At 43.0% G+C, this 19,570-nt stretch overlaps 1 protein-coding gene across 1 annotated transcript; it reads right to left on the bottom strand.

Annotated features, from left to right (window-relative positions):
* Window positions 1-982: 982 nt before the first annotated feature.
* On the bottom strand, window positions 983-5,346 carry LOC121996984 (cold-regulated protein 27-like). The gene is made up of 5 exons (XM_042551184.1): window positions 5,125-5,346; window positions 3,595-3,804; window positions 3,297-3,495; window positions 1,538-1,653; window positions 983-1,434 (listed from the first exon to the last, which is right to left on the bottom strand). The coding sequence occupies exons 1-5, from the start codon at window positions 5,221-5,223 to the stop codon at window positions 1,270-1,272; spliced, it is 789 nt and encodes a 262-aa protein (XP_042407118.1). The 5' UTR covers window positions 5,224-5,346; the 3' UTR covers window positions 983-1,269.
* Between the last annotated feature and the right edge of the window lie 14,224 nt (window positions 5,347-19,570).

The raw sequence follows: 19,570 nt of genomic DNA, 5'->3' as shown, positions 1-19,570 counted from the left end.
CGCCCTATCTTTGACCTCCACCGTGACAATGACCCTCTACTGGGTGGACCTCTTATGACCACATCAGATAGAAAATCCTAAATTTCGCCCCTAATTCATCGCAGAATTATGGAATTTAGGATTTAGAGCTTCTTGTTGACTAATTAGAGGACTTAGCAACAGAATATATTTTTCGTCAGTAATAACCACAGATTAAATAATCCATCATTTATTTTTAGTGATGAAAAATCTTAAATTCCATCACTAACTTAGGGCATAATTATGGAATTTATGATTTAGGGCTTCAATAAATAGAGAAGAACTTAGAAACATAATATGTTTTCCCATAATAACGAGAATTAATTAGCAATGAAATTTTGTTTTCCATCGCTAAGGCAGTTTCGGTTAGGTATTTTGTTTGTAGTGAGTGTTTGTTTTTTTTTTAATAAAAAAATTTGAAAAAGGAGCACTCATGCTTTTTTCAAAAAGAAAATTACTAGGATTATAATAGAGACATTTGAGATACAGTCAGGGAGAGAGTTCAAACATTTTAGTTTTTTTTAGTTTTACATTCATAATAAATTGATTAAACATGAATTAAACATATAGAAGCACATGTTACTAACGATTGTGTACTATAAATCAATCAAAATCCTACATAATTTAAACTAATCTCTCATACAAAATCATCTGAATAAAGACCTGATACAATTGCAGATTACAACTACAGATAATATAAACTTGTATCTTCTACATCAGTTTACCCAAAAAACAAAAAGCCCAGGTTTCTATTTCCTTCTAGCTGAAAATTGTTACACTACTTAAAAAATATAATTTCTTCAATGATTACGAGCTCAATGTGGAAATGCTAACATACTCCACGAGGCACTGTTATTAGTGGAGAGATGTTTAGTCCGGCAGGTTAATGGAAGACACTACGGACAAACGTAAAAGAATGCAACATTACAAAAGAACTGAAGTGCATAGTAACTAAGAGTTGCTATTTAGGACTCCGACAGGCAAGAAACATAATTCTTTCGGAGAAACCAAAATATGCATAAGTAGACAAGGATTTTTTTCCCCATGGGAATACAAAAACTAAAGATCAGAAATTGAAACCAGATAATCTTCACTCAAACATAGAAGCTTCCGAATTGGAAGCTAAAAACTATCTCAGTATTGATTTGATTCAACACCTCCAAAAGTTGAATGAAACTATCTGGAAACCAGGAAGCAATACTTGTATACTGCTATGGTGTATACCATAAGCTTCATTTAGTGTGCTGAAATTCAACTGTTAACCTCATCGTCATCATGTAGCAGTTCTTTAGCGTCTGAAAGCAATGAGTTTGGAATGACTTCTGATGTTTGGCTGCTACATTCAGAATTTGTTGAGAGCAGTGTATGGTTCCCATCAGAAATTGGCATAATTAACGGTTTCCTAGATGGAACAAGCTGAAAAGTGAACAAATTGAAGACATCAGTTGAAAGTTGGAAAACTTGAGAACATGTGTTACAATTTGGATGCACAGTTGATGAATAGGATGCTTGCCCATACTTGATCGTTGATTGAATCATGAATCATTGCAGCCCTCAACTTCCTTTTCCCACCAATGATACTTGATCTTTTCTCAGATATAGGCCCATCATCCATAAAGTTTTGATCCGACACTTCTGCAAGATGAAGTTTGAGTACTTCATTGTTAGGTAAAAACAAAATCTGGACCAATAGAACTATAATGTAATATGGATTAGCGTTATTGAAGAAAATGTAACATGGCTGAGTCGCAAAAGCAGCAAGGTTGGATAGAAAGAAGAGCAAGCTGAAGAGAAAATGTAAAACAGAACATTTCTCCATTTGACTTCCACAAGAAATGGGGGTGGAAAGTTGCTGCACACAGTGAAATTATAGAGCCTGGGGAACTATCGGTAAGTTGATCTGGCTATTGCTTATCCCATATAATATCCTCAGCTGGCTAATATTCACAAACAAGCTTAACAACAAGAAAATTTGGTAAGGAAAAGGTTTAGTTGGATCGATACACGTGTGGATCCTTCAATGGCTCACCAGGAAGTTGCAATCACTTGTATTCCAGTTGTCTATTTGAGGAACATGCTTGGCAAATACTACCTAAGGGTTGTTCACATGCTCCAGAACTTGGAGGTCATTATTGTTTGAAGGTCTATCTGCAAATCTAAAATGTCTTGTTGCCCTCCCTAAAAATTGTGATGCAAGCTTGATTTTACAAACTGCATAGAATGAGGAAGGATTCTATCTTCAATGACATGTGTGATCCTCCACGCAAGTCCGACACAAATGCTCCTGCAGATGTAGGGGGGTGGAGGAAGTGCATAAGTGGTTTTAGTTATTTTTAGACATCCCTAGCAAATCATAGGAAGCAAAAAGTCGAGTGAAATTTAAATGGTTTGGTATACAAGGAGTGTTGTTTTGGCTGAATGACATGGCTTGGATGATTAAAGTTTTTAGTCCTTTTTTCTGCTAGCTTTTGATTTATGGAGCCAATGTTTTCTTTCTTTTTTGGTATTCTGTTTGATGTGCTCAAATATGCTCAAATATGCTGATCTCGGTGAGCTTCCTGTTTTTTTTTCACCTTTTTGAGAAAGAAAGGTTGATAAAACATAAATATTTTATGAAAAAAAAATAAAAAATGATAATCCCAATTAACCTCATTGACTATCCCTGGTAACCGGCCCGGCCCTACAGAAATTTCCCACTAGTCATCAGGGTAAATCGGAAAGCGCACGCGACGGCCAACCCAGAAGCCCAGCTTCTTTTGGTTACGCTCTCCATTTGGAGGATAAATTCCTGCAAATACGCCGTAGTTGGGATTCGAATTGCGGGTGCTTGGGTGACAATCTGGATGTCCTATCGCAGCACCATAGCTTTATGAAACACTTTATATTATAAAGGTGTTTTTCTATCGATAATAATCCTGTAGCATTTTTAATAATTTAAGTTTCATTTTGAATAATACAAATATACATTCCCTTCTGAAACATTTTATATGAGCTTGAATGTGGTGATTGTGATCATTCTGGCCAACAAATATCAGGATAATTAGCACAAAATAAAAAATGGAACTAGTTATTGTCTGTAAATTGAAGAAAACTTTAAAAGTGGAAAGAGAGACAGATAGAGAAAGTTGATAGATGGCCATATATTAGAATACTAACTCACAAATAAATAAAACTTCAAGACCAAGCTAAGAAAAGGTATGGAATAAGGTACCCATGAAATTTGTTTAAAGTACCAGCATTGTTAGCAGCAAAATCATGACAACAGTTTTGCCTTATACCTGTTCCTTCTCCATAATGCCCCTCACTTGCTATATGAGGTGAAGGTTGAGTGAACTGAGAATTCCTCTTCGTCACAACACAAGGTGATCTAAAATGTCTAATCCAGGGATTTGCAGATAAAGTTTTAGAACCAATCTCAAGCTGTGCATTCTTCTTGCCCTTATTGTAGACAAGGCTCTCCTTATATAATACCTTGAACTGCAGAGTTAAAAGGTCGTGCTTTATCAAAAAGAAAAACATTAAAAAATACAAAATGGAAAGGGATTTAGGTTCAATTAAAATAAATTTTTTTACAACCTGACCAGATTTCAGATCAGTTTCATTTTTTTCATATTGTCCACAAGAACCTCTATGTGTGTTCGTCCTCGATATCCCACAATAAAATGCCTTAGAATTGTATTCCCCGTTGTGTAACTCATTAACAAAAGAAGACTCAATGGAATTCAGAAATAATGTATGTTTTTCATCTGTCCATCCTTTTGAGAGAGAATCCACTAACTGAGAGTCCTGAAAAGTAAGAGAGATGTCATTATGATATATAAGAGGTGAAAAATGCCAGTCATCTTAGCTTTGAGACCTAGATGTAGAAATTTTATGAAGTCAATGTTACCTTACCAAATGGTAAACAGCTATATTTTGGTGGAACATGACAGACAAGCAAATAACTACCGGTCTTAACAATAAAGTAGAGTAAGGACAGTTGGATTTGCACTAATGTTTTTAACAGCCAATCACTATTTATCAGTGTGTCAGATGAGATAGGATCACAGGAAGGAGTCATCATCCAGAAGTTTTTTTAATAGACATTTTTACTTGAGAAAGGAAATCACCACACCTAAAAAATGCACAAAAGCCACAACAATCATATGTCTTTTGTCCACTTGCTTTTGTATTAGCTTGCTTCTCCCACTAGAGACCTGCACTCACACTCAGATAACAGGTATTCTCCTTATGTTATATGGCATCCATCTGCTTGGTTCTCTACCTTTCAGGATGACAATCTAGATAACTAAATAATGAAGAAGAGCTAGAAGTTGAACGTGCATTGCTCATAGAGAACAGATTCGCATCTATTAAAGATTCTCATCATATTCCAAAAGATGAAATTAAGGGCACAATGAAAGAGATGGGCAAACAAGTATGATCAGATCAAGTTCTAGATATTCTGCCTTCCCATTGTACTCATCCAGACACAGGTCATCTGCACACCTCTCTGGACATGAACAGGAGATTTCCAACCAACAGGAGTTAAACAAAGATCCCCAACCCTAAGGATAGTAATACTACAGGTTGCTACATATTGCACCGAGTAAACTTCTCCCCTTTACCGTCATGTTTGTCTAGAGGACCACCTTACCGTCCATGGACGGAACCTCACCCGAACATCTTGCAGAATTTAAGAATTACCTTAGGCTCTTGGATGCATATATTAATAAAAGAACCCGCACTCAATAAACTTGAACTGATCGTAAGATGACATGTATCTCTATGGAACGAACCTAGCGATTGAGAAAACACAGATCGCCCCTTTCGTGCCATTAGCGGTATTAGGAGTACGAAGTTCTTGTAATAAAGCAATTCTTTTCTTCGCGAATTTTACAACTGCAGTTTTTCTCAAAAAACTAGAAAAATCGTACCAGTATATTGCCAAAACAAATAAAAAATAATCTTGAAAGATCACCACAATCTTACAAATTCTCTAAAAACAAGACTTAAAAATTAACTTTTACCTACGATCAAACGCTCACCCAGGCCGATCCAGGCGTCAGGCAAACTTAAACCATGCTACGAATTGAATGCACTGCAATGAGGGTAAGGATCACTTACCGTGCTAGGGCTTTCCATCTTCGATGTCTCTCCTGTATCCGGCCGATTGGAAGAACTCTCGCCCATGCGGTCAGCAATTCCTCCCCAGGAGCTCCTCATCCTCACTCCAACGCGAAGAAACGGAAACAAAAATGCTTCCTAGAACTCCGCCGCTTTTGGATCGCCTCTTCGACAAGGGAAGAGAGGCACCGATAGATCGAAACAGAGCGGCAGCTGAACAGAAGATATTTGTGCCGCGGCGAGACGTGGGGCCCGGTTTTTTGGCATGGGTGGCGCGGATCTGCCACGTGGAATGGCAGACGTACTGACGTTACGTGCGCTCTGCAGTTGTTCGGGGAGATATTTTTGAGGTCGCCAAAAGATCTGCTGAGCCGAGGACGGTCACCCATGACCCACCCTCTGTTCAATTAACGTTTTTTTTTACCAGGTCTCACCGGTTACTGATTCTGAAACGATGCGATTTAATTTATTCCACCAAATAAATTTAAGAAACAAAAGGAAACATTCTAATAGTTGGAGCTCCAGTTAATTTTTATATGGTCTAATTTATTACATCAATTTTAAAATAAAAAATAATTTTAAAATTTTACTATTGTTCTTGAATAGTAAATTTCAGACCTTATACCTATAATGGTTAAAAAAAATTATTCAAATTTTTTTATTTCACAAATCTCTTAAAAAAATTTACATTAGAGATGTTTTAATATATTTTATCTCTTTTTCCCACGGTAAATTTCGAGGATTTGATAGTAGTTATGAAATCGGAAATTGTAACGATTGAAAATAATATAGTGAGAGATAGTTAATAATTACACTGGACGAACTTTTGATTAAAAATTAAATTAAGATTTTTTAATCAAGTATATGAATCCTTTTAATCAAGTATAATCTTGTCCGAGCGCTGAGTCGATGGATGCTAGGGACGTGACGCTCTTCGCTGTCCTCTGATGATGGTGTAGACCTCCAATGAACCTGCAAAAAAGCCGAGCCAGGAGGGGTTTCCCGACGACGACCCTCCGATGCTCAAGTCAGGCAGTGAAGAAGAAGAAGAGCAAAGTAACGCTACTGTGGCTACAGTGATGAGAATCGCATACCTCTATCGCGGGGAGGCGCGGGCACGCTTCTCGATGCATGTGCGCTTCCCCAAACATTCCTGAGTAGGGTTATGTCAGAAAAGCATGTCTGACGTCATTTCGCAATCGTCCGAGCATATCCCTGATGTAACGGTGGAAACTTCCACCGTACGATACTCTGTCTGTTCCGGGCGCCGACCATGCTGTTTGTCGGAGGCAGGTGTCTCGAGGATGATGTTACCAGCTGTCCTTTTGGTCCTTTTGCGCTCTTGCATGTTCCCGGACCGAACGGACCAACCGCTTAGCGCTCATGGCCTCCCGGAATGCGCATACCTCGGCCCGGGCAGGAAAGCCCTGCTCATGTGCTCGGATGGAATTGTGTCTTATTATCCTGTGGCTCGGCCGAGCGGCCTGTTCGCCTCCTGTCTGCTAGCCCCATAGACTCTTTTACCTTGAGCATCGGAAACCCGACCCCTGGTCGGGCTGTCTTTCGTCCGGCCTAGGAGACCCCTAGCCGGATGTTCGGTCGGTCGGATGCTCGGTCGGCCCTCCAGTCCGCTCGGCGTGACCTCTGTCCGCCCGGCAATTCCTTGGGGTTGACCCTCTTAACCATTGACCTCCACGTGTCGTTGACCTCCCGCCAACGAGGGTCCCCTATCCTTACCACCGGATCACATGCCTCCTCCTCAAGTCTAGTCGAAGGAGGCGCTAAGTCCGACTGACTGGACTATCGGTCTGGCGACATGACGGTCGTTCTGTATCTGATGAGAATGCCGCTCGGCCTAGAACCCACTGACACTTGAAGAGTTCGACATGCCGGTGGATGTCTTGCTGACCCAACGTTGGTTAACGCCGATGTCCTTCGAATTTCCTTGGAACTCGTGCAAATCCTCGCCATTAAGGCCAAGCACATGCCCTCACCTGCGTAATAGCGGTCATTAAATGCACCCAATGGGGTGATGCCACGTGGCCAGGCGGCCATCATCGCCTGCTCGAGCTGTCAGACTCGATGTGACCCCTGGCGCTTTGAATTCAACGGGTCGATGCGTTCCTCGGATCCCGTGCCCTGGATTGGGCGGTCCTTGCAGCTCGAGCCCATTCTTTATAAGGCCGCTTCCTCTTCTTCCACCGCTTCCGCTCTATCGCGCCCGTGCTTTTGAAGGTTCCCGCTTCGTTCTCCGGCGAACCCATCCTCGACATTCCGGCCCTTCGCTCTCTTCTCCTGCCGTCCTCTTTTCTGTAAGAACTCTTTACTCACTCCCTTTTTGTTTTCTTCGCACTTTTTCTTTGCATTCCGGTGGTGTCTGCGCATCGCAGGCACTGTTCCGATCATCTCCTCCGTTGCCTTCTGTTTTCCCTTTGTCTTGCATCCCGGTGACAATGGCTAGTTCTTCTGCCCTTTCTCCCGGTCTTTGGTATCAAACCATGGAGAGTAGGTTTGATTCGGGAGACGCCTTCAAATTACTTAATACCTATAAAATCCTTGTTGACCATAAATTGATTCTGGCTGAGTCGTCCGACCGGCACTGTTATCTTCTTCCGCGACCAGTTCGTAGGCGGCCTTAGGTTTCCAATCCACCCATTTATCTTAGAAGTTTGCAACTATTTTCGTATTCCGCTCGGCCAGCTTGTTCCAAATTCCTTTAGACTGTTGTGCGGCGTAGTTGTGCTCTTCCGGGTACACAATATTCCCCTTAAGCCCCAAATCTTCCATTATTTTTACTACCCCAAGCAGTCCAAGCTGGGCACCTTCTTATTTCAAGCTTGGATCGGTCTAGTTTTCTTTGATAAAATGTCTACTTCCAATAAGCATTGGAAAGAGCATTTTTTCTTCCTGCGTTTTCCTGAGCCACCATCCTTCCGGACGAAATGTCAAACTTCGTTGTCGACTCCTCACGAACTGAAAAGGTACCGGACTGAACCCGCTTTTCTGCATGCGGCGAACTTGCTAGCCGGGTTGAAGCTAGACATACACAAGTTGCTGCCCGAAGGGATGATGTACCTATTCGGATTAAGCCCGATCCGAACGCGGCTTCCTAACGGCCCAGGTAAGGAATAACCTTCTCTCCTTTTCTTGGCGTCTAACTGATTTCTTTACTTTTTCTTGCAGCTGAGACTATAATGAAATCAGTGGTGTTTGGCCTATTGAAGCGCAAGGCCGACGAGATAGAGGCGGCTGCCGCGCAGGAGGCGGAGAAGCTGGTTCTCACCCCGATCGGCTCTCACGAGGGTGAGGGTGAAGAGGTACGTACGGGGGGCGAGGCGTCGGCCGCGCGGATGGTCACCACCGATGCGGCCGGGGAGAACGCTCCACTGAGTGCGCCACCGGCCACTCGGCCCGAGGAAGCCGGATTTGATGATGATGAAGTTCCGTTGACTGGGCATAAACGCCGCCGAACGTGCACCCCCACCCGCTCAGCAACCTCTGCCATCCATGTTTCCGAGCAGGCGGACGATCCCCCAGCTCTTGCATCTGTGGAAGCGCTATCGTCCGACCGGACTCAATCTCAAGGAGACTTGCCTGCCGACCCCGTCGCCGCTCAGCCTCTCACCTCGCTCCCTCCAGCTCACCAGATAATCAAGCGCTCTCTCATACGCTCTGAGCCGGTCGGACAAACTTCTGCTCCTTCCGCGTCCGCCCAGTCCACTCCGAGCCGACATAGGACTATTAAGGCTCTGCTCCACCTGCCGACATAGGAATATTTGCGCAAGGTTGACCAGCCGTTGAGCCCCGAACACTTGATAACCATTCTGGGGCCCCTCGCAAAAGTCTGGGAGAACACCCGAGCGCGCGTGGGCGTGATGCCACCTGGGTTGCTCGGCAACAACCATCTGCAACAAGCTACTGGGGTAACTTTTACAAGCTTTTTCTTCTTATCCTCCGTTCGGTATTTTACATTTTTAACTGAATCGCAGCACTGGGTCGAGAGTATAGCGATGTGCCACTGCTTAGCTTTCCTCGAGGAGGAATTCAAAAAGCTCAAGGTCTCTGGGGGACCCCTCTTCAAGGTCGTTCCTACGCCGAGCTGAAGGCCAATCTAGAGAAGGCCAACAAACTGCTAGAGGTCGAACGACATAAATCTTCGGGCTTGCAAACCATGGTAGACCGGCTTGAGACCCAGGTCAAGACCTACGATAAGAAGATTACTCTGGCCACTAACAGGAAGAATCAGGTCGTCACTGACCTGGAGGCGAAGAATGTTGAAGCCCGGGCCCTTGACGTCAAAGTCAAAGAGCTGACCGACTTGCTGGCTGCCGAGAAGAATGGTCGTTCGGCAGAGGTGGTCGTCCTTCAGACTAACCTGAAGACACTTCAAGAGGCGCTGGATGCCTCCCGCGCTGCCTTCAAAAAATATCAGGAAGCCGAGCCGAGTCGAATCATTGTCATGCAACAAAATTACATCCGCTTGGAGAAGTTTGTAGAGAAGGCTTGTGCTTGGCTCGTCCATGCTTTCGAGCTAGCTATCACCGCCACGGCCGACTATCTGAAGAAAAAGGGCCAGCTGCCTGAAGACTTTACTGTCCCCATTCGCGATCATGCCGACCTCCTGACCACAATTCCAGATGAAATTTTTAACTATTTAGAGTGAAGTCCTAAATGTATGTTGGTCGTCCGGCCTATAACACCCTTTTGTAATCGTCGTTCGGCTAATTTTGTTGAATGAATCTATACCCGTCTTTTTGTCTAATCATGCTCCTCTCAACTTTCACGTTACCGTTAAGCAGTCTAATGCCATATCACCTTCGTAAGTTTCCTTGGACTTGTGTGATGCCCAGGCTGGACCCTCTAATTGTCGTTCATCAATCTATAAGTTATGTTCTCAATCGCCGCTCTACGAATTCTGGACCGGGGGACTTTATAGTCGTCGGTCCGACTCTAGGATTTAACGTCGCCATTCAATGGTATTCCGAGCGGGATATTTACGATCGCCGCTTCGACCCTAGAGTTTAACGTCGCCGTTCCACGGTCTTCAGGCCAGGGGGTTTATAGTCGCCGGTCCGACTCTAGAGTTTAATGTCGCCGCTCGACGGTCTTCCGAGCGAGATATTTATGGTCGTCGTTTCGACCCTAGAGTTTAACGTCGCCGCTCGACGGTCTTCATATAGTCGCCGGTCCGACTCTAGAGTTTAATGTCGCCGCTCGACGGTCTTCAGGCCGGGGGGTTTATAGTCACCGGTCCGACTCTAGAGTTTAACGTCACCGCTCGACGATCTTCTGACCGGGGGGTTTATAGTCACCGGTTCGACTCTAGAGTTTAACGTCGCCGCTCAACGGTCTTCCGAGCGGGATATTTATGGTCGCCACTTCGACCCTAGAGTTTAACGTCGCCGCTCGACGGTCTTCAGGCCGGGGGGTTTATAGTCGCTGGTCCAACTCTAGAGTTTAACGTCGCCGCTCAACAATCTTCATGCCGGGGGGGCTTATAGTCGCTAGTCCGACTCTAGAGTTTAACGTCGCCGCTCGACGGTCTTCAGGCCAGGGGGTTTATAGTCGCCGGTCCGACTCTAGAGTTTAACGTCGCTGCTCGACGGTCTTCCGAGCGGGATATTTATGGTCGCCGCTTCGACCCTAGAGTTTAACGTCGCCGCTCGACGATCTTCAGGCCGGGGGGTTTATAGTCACCGGTTCGACTCTAGAGTTTAACGTCGCCGCTCGATGGTCTTCCGAGCGGGATATTTATGGTCGCCGCTTCAACCCTAGAGTTTAACGTCGCCGCTCGACGGTCTTCCGAGCGGGATATTTATAGTCGCCGCTCCGACTCTAGAGTTTAACGTCGCCGCTCGACGGTCTTCAGGCCGGGGGGTTTATAGTCGCCGGTCCGATTCTAGAGTTTAACGTCGCCGCTCGACGGTCTTCAGGCCGGGGGGTTTATAGTCGCCGGTCCAACTCTAGAGTTTAACGTCGCCGCTCGATGATTTTCAGGCCGGGAGGTTTATAGTCACCGGTCCGACTCTAGAGTTTAACGTCGCCGCTCGACGGTCTTCAGGCCGAGGGGTTTATAGTCGCCAGTCCGACTCTAGAGTTTAACGTCGCCGCTCGACGGTCTTCCGAGCGGGATATTTATGGTCGCCGCTTCGACCCTAGAGTTTAACGTCACCGCTCGATGGTCTTTCGAGTGGGATATTTATGGTCGCCGCTTCGACCCTAGAGTTTAACGTCGCCGCTCAATGGTCTTCAGGCCGGGGGGTTTCTAGTCGCCGGTCCGACTCTAGAGTTTAGCGTCGCCGCTCGACGGTCTTCAAGCCGGGAGATTTATAGTCATCGATCTGACTCTAGAGTTTAACGTCGCCGCTCGACGGTCTTCAGGCAGAGGGGTTTATAGTCGCCGGTCCGACTCTAGAGTTTAACGTCGCCGCTCGACGGTCTTCAGGCCGGGGGGTTTATAGTCGCCGGTCCGACTCTAGAGTTTAACGTCGCACTCGACGGTCTTCAGGCCGGGGGGTTTATAGTCGTCGGTCCAACTCTAGAGTTTAACGTCCCACTCGACGGTCTTCAGGCCGGGGGGTTTATAGTCGCCGGTCCGACTCTAGAGTTTAACGTCGCCGCTCGACGGTTTTCAACAATGAGCTTACAACTCGGATAATATATGCCCGACCGAACGGTACGGGGTTTTCGACATCGAGCTAGTGGCTCGGATAATATACGCCCGGCCGAATATACGCCCGGCCGATCGGCATGGGATTTTCGGCATCGAGCCCGTGCCTCGGATAATATACGTCCGGTCGAACGACACGGGGGCTTCAACATCGAGCCGATGGCTTGGATAATATACGTCTGGCCTAACAGCGCAGGGTCTTCGGCATCGAGCCCGTGGCTCGGATAATATACGCCCGGCCGATCGGCTCGGGGTCTTCAGCATCGAGCCCGTGGCTCGGATAATATACGCCCGGCCGATCGGCGTGGGGTCTTTGGCATCGAGCCCGTGGCTCGGATAATATACGCCCAGCCGAATGGCACGAGGTCTTCGACATCGAGCTGTGGCTCGGATAATATACGCCCGGCCTAACAGCGCGGGGTCTTTGGCATCGAGCCCGTGGCTCAGATAATATATGCCAGGCCGATCGGCGCGGGGTCTTCGGCATCGAGCCCGTGGCTCGGATAATATACGCTCGGCTGATCGACGCGGGGTCTTCGGCATCAAGCCCGTGGCTCGGATAATATACGTCCGGCCTAACAGCGCGGGGTCTTTGGCATCGAGCCCGTTGCTCGGATCGACATCGAGTCCGTGGCTCGGATATGATGGAAACCCGGCCGATCGGCACGGGGTCTTCGACATTGAGTCCGTGGCTCGGATATGATGGAAACCCAGCCGATCGGCACGGGAGTCCTTGTTCGAGAAACTATGATAAATTCTATGACCGAAAAATAATATAACTAAAAAACTGACCTACCGACCAGCAGAAAATCTGACTCAATTTCTCGACTCCCGAATACCCGTGGAGTGAGGAGGATACAATATACTCGTCGAAACCCATCAAAGTCATGAGTAGGGTGGAACTTTCCGGGTCGTCCGTCTTCACGTTCCAGACCAGGTGCGTTCCCCCGGTCCGAGGTTGGCTTGCGCGACTTTCGAGGGTGTTTGGAATAAAGCCCGATGGAACAGTATTGGGGGGGGGGGCGGGGCTTCCACCTGAGTGCCGGTCGGCCCTTTGTTCTGGCCCCATATTGAGAGCTGCTCCGGCCGGTCGTCTGGTGTCGGCCGACCGCCTGATGCCGACGTTGCCTGTTGCGTTATCCGATCGGCTTGAGCCTTTTGTTGTTGCTCGACTATCTTGGTTGCCCGCGCTTGGATGAACGCGTCTAGTTCTTCGGGAGAGAGCATCACCATGAGTTGGCGTCCAGCTTTTTCCATCGTCTCTGCTCGGATTCAGGAACATTCCCACAGACGGTGCCAATTTGATCATGTCCGAGCGCTAAGTCGATGGACGCTGGGGACGTGACGCTCTCCGCTGTCCTCTGATGATGGTGTAGACCTCTGATGAACCTGCAAAGAAGCCGAGCCGGGAGGGGTTTCCCGGCGACGACCCTCCGACGCTCAAGTCAGACAGTGAAGAAGAAGAGGAGCAAAGTAACGCTACTGTGGCTACAGTGATGAGAATCGCATACCTCCCTCAAAGTCTAGGGGTCCTTATATAGGACCCTGGGGAGGCGCGGGCACGCTTCTCGATGCATGTGTGCTTCCCCAAACATACCTCAGTAGAATTGTGTCAGAAAAGCATGTCTGACGTTATTCCGCAATCGTCCGAGCATATCCCTGATGTGACGGTGGAAACTTCCACCGTACGATACTCTATCTGCTTCGGGCGCCGACCATGCTGTTTGTCGGCGGCAGGTGTCTCGAGGATGATGTTACCAGCTATCCTTTTTGTCCTTTTGCGCTCTTACCCGTTCCTGGGCCGAGCGGACCAGCCGCTCGGCGCTCATGGCCTCCGGGAATGCGCATACCTCGGCTCAGGCGGGGAAGCTCTGCTCATGTGCTCGGATGGAATTACGCCTTATTGTCCTGTGGCTCGGCCGAGTGGCCTGTTCGCCTCCTGTCCGCTCGCCCCATAGACTCTTTTATCTTGAGCATCGGAAACCCGACCCATGGTCGAGCTGTCTTTCGTCCAGCCTGGGAGACCCCTAGCCGGATGTTCAGTCAGTCGGATGCTCGGTCGGCCCTCCAGTCCGCTCGGCGTGATCTCTATCCGCCCGGCACGACCTTGGGGTTGACCCTCTTGACCATTGACCTCCACGTGTCGTTGACCTCCCACCAACGAGGGTCCCCCGTCCTTACCACCGGATCAAAGTATATGAATCATGACATCATGGTTTTGTAGGTTGATATTCCATTCTAAACCAGCTAAAGTTTTAGAAGTGTATTCTCTTGATTTCAAAAAGTGTATGTCTTTTGTTATTAAGGCTTTTATCATATCTGTAACAGAGATTTTAAAATGATTATGCATATGGTTCATGATTTTGCCTAGAAAAATGATATCTAATTGAAGATTATCTCCTTGAAATTGTCCATATCCTTTAGCTTGTATGTGTATTTGGATATGTTTTACAAAGTCGCGTATTGTCATGTTAAAATTGGGACATAAGTATGTAATGCCTAAATTAGCATTCATATCTACCTCAATTAATCCTATGATTGCTTTCTCTGTATCTGAGAAACGAGCATCATGTAAGAATAATAACACTTTTCCTTCTAATTTGGCTCAAGTTAAACCTCGTAGGCCAAATACAATAAGACCAAGATGTATATAATTATGTTTTCGTAGATAGAGACTTTTAGCAGCCTCTTCTGTTATCAGGCCAAGTTTAACTTCTCCTCCATCTGGAAGATGAAGAGTCTCTTGTCTATGATGTCTATAGACAGAGGTGGAGAGATTTAGGATGCCTTGATTATAAAGTTTCTTTGGATTTAAAGCATTTAATTGTTCATTAGAGAAAATGGTTAAGTCTTTATCAACATCTATTACTTCCTCTAATCGAAGAGGTCCTAAAGTAGAAGTACTATTTCTTCTGGTTATTGTATCTAACCATGAGGAAGAAGTATTGGCTTCCATACATCTAACAGATCTAGAAACTCCAGAGAAAGGTTCAGTTTTTGCCAGACTCATTGGATTTATATGTTAAAAATTTAGAAATAACTGGTGATGTTTTAGGAATAATTTTTCCTAAAGATAATTGACTAAGATCTTTAGTAAGTTTTGCAAAGGCTTCCTTGACCTCACTTGGTCCAAAGTTTCCAATAAGAGTATTATCTAATTGAAGAAGTTTTGTTTCTATCAAAATTAAACGATAATGAAGAGAAGCAAGAAAGGCTAGAATTGTATTATTTTGTTATATCTGAATTTGATCTCCTTTTCCAGGAAGATCAATATAACAGTAACCGTCTTCTTTTGTAGTAGAAAATTGTCTAGTATATTCTACAGCATCATCATAATGTGTATTTTCATATTTCAATTTGTTCAGTTATATTTAAGTTCTTCTAATATGTTACTTATTTTATCTAATTTTTCATTTATTTGGGTTTTATTGCTAACTATTAAGTCTTTAAAAGTTGTTGAGTATCTGTTTCAGAAACAAGTTTCACAATTCGTGACTGTTTTAGATAATCAAGGTTTCTTAATACCTCAGAGACTAACTTTTGTTGTTGAAGAGTAATAGTCAGTAGATGCTCTATCTTATGAGTTATAGTTTGAGTATGAGTTTCTACAGAAAGAGCAAAACTTAAGAGTAGATCAGTTAAAGTATTTAAATGTGGTTGGTTAGAATGAAGAAGATGTCCAAGTTGTTTACTTCTCATGTAACAAGTATGTTTATTATGATCTAATGTTATTATATTTCTAGGTTGTAAAGCAAGATCTAAATAGTCAAGTTGCTTAAAGGAGGTAAAGGGTGCACTCATACAGGTCTTACAAGATCATGGCTCTGATGCCACAATTGGCTTCAATATATATATATATATATATATATATAGTGGTGTGTAGGTGGTTTTTCTTGGCTGTTTGAAAATTTTAAACCTTAGGTAATTGTTTTATTGTTCTATAACTCACCAATGAGCCTCACCTAGTAGAGAGCTTCTAAGAACTGTTGTCTATTTTTTGGTTTCTTACCCCGGCACTTCAGGTCTTACGTTAGCATACAAGCTATCTTGCCTTACTTAGCCAACACAGGATTTACAAAATCAAGAATTAGAGTTCCGTCTTTTCACTTAGCTAGTTACAGATGAAAGCATCTGAGAAGGATTGAGGACTATTGTTAAGAATACTAAAGCAAAAACCATAAGTTTAGAAAGAGAATTACTCAACCATAAATATATTATTGATACTATGAACAATTGTTATTACAAAAGAGTAATACTTACAAGAAAGACTGCTACTACAAAGAGCGGGGGAAAGGGATTACAAGCTTAGGCACACTTGAGGCTTACAACTTCTTCAATGCTTATTACATGAAGAGAAGGTCTCTATTTATAGAGAAAGGAGAAGGAACTAGAAGAGCTACGTGGAAGATAAGTGAATGTTGTATGAGGTCAGCACATATGTCAGACAATTGATGAGGTCACTGCTTCCGTATAAGTACTGCTGACTTCATGGCTTACGTTATAAGTAAGTGGTCTTCATGTCTTTCTTTGGAGATTAACTTTCCATCATATTGATTAAATTTGCTTCTTCTACTGATCCCATGGACGGTGGAAGAGTTGTAGTAGAAGCAATTGAAGGCGTCTTCTGTTTTAACCATGCCAAATTTTTCTTTTGATAAAATTGGCATAGATTTTTATTGTTGAGTTGTATATTGAAAAGGAAAATGAACTATGCCACATTTTATAGGCCAGTAAATTTTCTCAGTAAATGTTTCTCCTACAAGAACATAGTTTGTAGGGTCTTGATATGGATCACATAATCAAGAACTGCCTTGAAGAGATGCCCTCCAATGTTTTAGTTGTTCAGATAATGGTTTAGGTGAGAGTCATTCTTTGTCTGGATGTGAAGGATATTCTTCAAAAGGTGATAAGTGGATATTGAGGTCTTGAACATCAAACTTGATTAAGTGTCTGTTGGCTCTATTTGAGTAGGAAGCCATTCTGGTGGCGAGCTATCAAATGTGGCTAAGACAAAAGTTTCTCTTTCTTTCAGTAGATGTTGAATAAGTTTTCCAAGTACTTGCGATAATAATGGAATAGAGTCTAATTCTTGTATCCATACTTGATGGAGAAGTCCATAAGTCATTAATGAGTCAGGTGTAATAAGTCGTCCACGATAATTTTTTCTTTGAAAGTTCTCAAGTTGTATGTTGGCTTGCCTTATTGAATATAATAATTGACATCTACAGCCTAATTCAATAGGATGAGTACATTGTGGAAACTGGTTTGTATAAGGAAATTTATCAGAATATTCTTCAGCATACGTAATCATTATTCCTGATGTGGGATTTTGATGAAACCAGTTTAGAGCATCTGCTAGCTCTAAGAAAGTTTTATAAGAGGAAGTACCCCCTAAAGTTCATAAGTATAAAGTAATATCCTTTGGAAGTGCTTTGAGAGAGAAGAGATTATCTCTTTTCTTTTGCCCTGGAAGTATTTCAAGAGATTAGTAATTAAGTAGTTTAAGTGGAACTGAAAGTAGATCAGTATCTTGTTGTTGCTCGGAAGAAGTAGCTGTCATCAAATAAGTTTTATCTTCTTGAAGTTTACTGGGACTCTGCAAGTGAAGTGATGGGCTTATGGTAAAATTGGGACCCAATTTATCTCTTAATAAGGCATAGGCTTCATTAATTGAATAAAAGTCTTTATAAGAAGATTTATCTTCTTTTGAAAGTAGAGCTTTAACTTCATCCCAAGTGGAGTAAAGACCAACATATGATCCAGAGAAGATGGCATAACAAGAGAACTTCTTTCCAAGTTGTCTCTGAAGTGTTTTCATGAAGTAATTAAAAAGAGCATTGATAATAGCAATTTTCTAACTAGTTGTTCCCGGAGAAGTGGGAATGTTCCATATATTATCAATTAAGCATTGTTCAACATTATTAAGTTGGGCTCTAAGTGGGAAATCAAAAGTATCTCCTTTTCTTGAGTATTGTGGAAGTTCTTCATGGTCTTTTGATACCCATAAGTACGTACTCGCTTTTGGAAATCCATTTGCTGAAAAGAAAATTAAGTAATCTAGATAAAGTATCAACAAGTGAATTAGCACTACCTTTAATATGTTCCCATTGTATTTTAAGTCTTTTATTTAAAATGACATCTGTAAATTTTATCCATCTCTTAGAACCTAAACCTCTTCTGACTTCTTTAGTTTGTTGGCTGAATTTTACTATAGCTTCAATCAGTTCTGATCATAATTTCAGACTTATTACAAATAAATAAAAAGAAAGCTTCCAAACAATAAATTACAGTTAGTAATTCAAAGTCTAAGGAAGTAAGTCTTCCTTTTTCTTTATATTTACCTGAAGCATATCTACATAATTGTTCAGAAGTCTTAGGGTTGTATTTTGATCTTTTACTACATAAAGCTCCTCCCCATCCTGTTTCACAACCATCAGTTTTAATTACTAAGTAATCAGTATCCAATGGTAGAGTTAGATGAGGTAATTGTTGAACCATGGCTTTAATTTGTTTTACTAAGTCAATATCTTGTTGGTTAAAATATCTTTGTCCTATTTGGGATGTTTTGTTATATAACGGGCCATTAATTTTTCTGATGTCTTTTAAATATGGTCTTGCGTAATTAAGTAATCCTAAGAAAGATCTAAGTGTTTTAATATCTTCCATCTTATCAGGAAAATTTAAAATTTTATTAGAGATATGTGCTTGAAGTGTTATTTTTCCTTGGCCAATAAGACTACTTAAAAATTCAATGTAAGGGACTGCAAGTTTCATTTTTCTACGAGAAACTATTAATCCATGTTTTTTGAATAAATTAAAAATCATATGTAAGTGTGCATAATGTTCTTCTTTGGTTTTAGAGAAAATTAATACATCGTCTATATAAACACAAGTAAAGCCGATCACTGGTCTAAAAATATCATTCATTTTTCGTTGAAAGATTTGAGGAGCTACTTTCAAACCGAAAGGCATAACTAGCCATTCAAAATGACTTTCAGGACAAGAAAAAGTTGTCCAAGGAATAGATTCAGGGTGCATTTTAATTTGCCAAAATCATGATTTCAGTCTTGATAGTAAGTTTCGAGCTTAGAATCGTCTATGTCTGAGGTAGCAGGGCTCCAATAGCCTAGTATTTCTAGTTTTCCGGTAAGGAAAGCATTACTTTAGGGATTTTGGGTGTACATGGGCAAGGGGAAGAAGAGGACGTAGGATTGTAAGATTCAGCTGGAGGGGCTCCACCACGCATCCCAATGTGAATTTCTGATGGATAAGAAGAGAGAATAGGAGAAATAATGGGAGTGGAAAGGAAAATGGCGTAATGTGGAGTTAGTAAAAGAGCACGATCAGGAGAAATAAGAAAATTGAGACCAAGGATTAGAGGAATGGACTTATGAGGCATAGGACATGTCCATAGTTGAGGTAAAGTTAAAGGAGAACTAAAAGTACCACAGTTTGTAAAGAAACGAATATGGACATTTTTAACAAATTTGTGACAACTTAATTGTTGACCATCAAATTGTATACTAAGGAGAGGAGTATTCGTTGTTTTAATAAGAGAAGGGGGCGGAAAGGAAAGAAGTAAAGCTTTATCAATAGTAGAGGTAGTGGCTCCACTATCTAAGAAAGCATGAAAAATAAGTTCATGGCCTTGAATATTAAGGGTACATTGTATACAAATATCCAGAGTAAGCCCAATATTACAAATACTAGGTGTTTGAATAAAGACGAATTCAGAATTTGGAAGAGCTTCCTCAATGAAGGGACTCTTGCCTTTAT

Source organism: Zingiber officinale, chromosome 6A (genome assembly GCF_018446385.1).
Source record: "Zingiber officinale cultivar Zhangliang chromosome 6A, Zo_v1.1, whole genome shotgun sequence".
NCBI classification, from domain to species: Eukaryota; Viridiplantae; Streptophyta; class Magnoliopsida; order Zingiberales; family Zingiberaceae; genus Zingiber; species Zingiber officinale.
The sequence above is the reverse complement of the archived record's forward strand: the minus strand, read 5'-3'. Positions and strand labels throughout refer to the sequence as shown.

What these genes read in the sequence shown, in the direction of transcription:
- LOC121996984 (XM_042551184.1), bottom strand. Translation starts at nt 5,223, where the DNA reads ATGAGGAGCTCCTGGGGAGGAATTGCTGACCGCATGGGCGAGAGTTCT. An exon ending in AGATGGAAAGCCCTAGCACG is followed by an intron (nt 3,805 to 5,124) that starts GTAAGTGATCCT and finishes CTTACTTTTCAG; the next exon opens with GACTCTCAGTTAGTGGATTC. An exon ending in ATGATTCAATCAACGATCAA is followed by an intron (nt 1,435 to 1,537) that starts GTATGGGCAAGC and finishes TTCACTTTTCAG; the next exon opens with CTTGTTCCATCTAGGAAACC.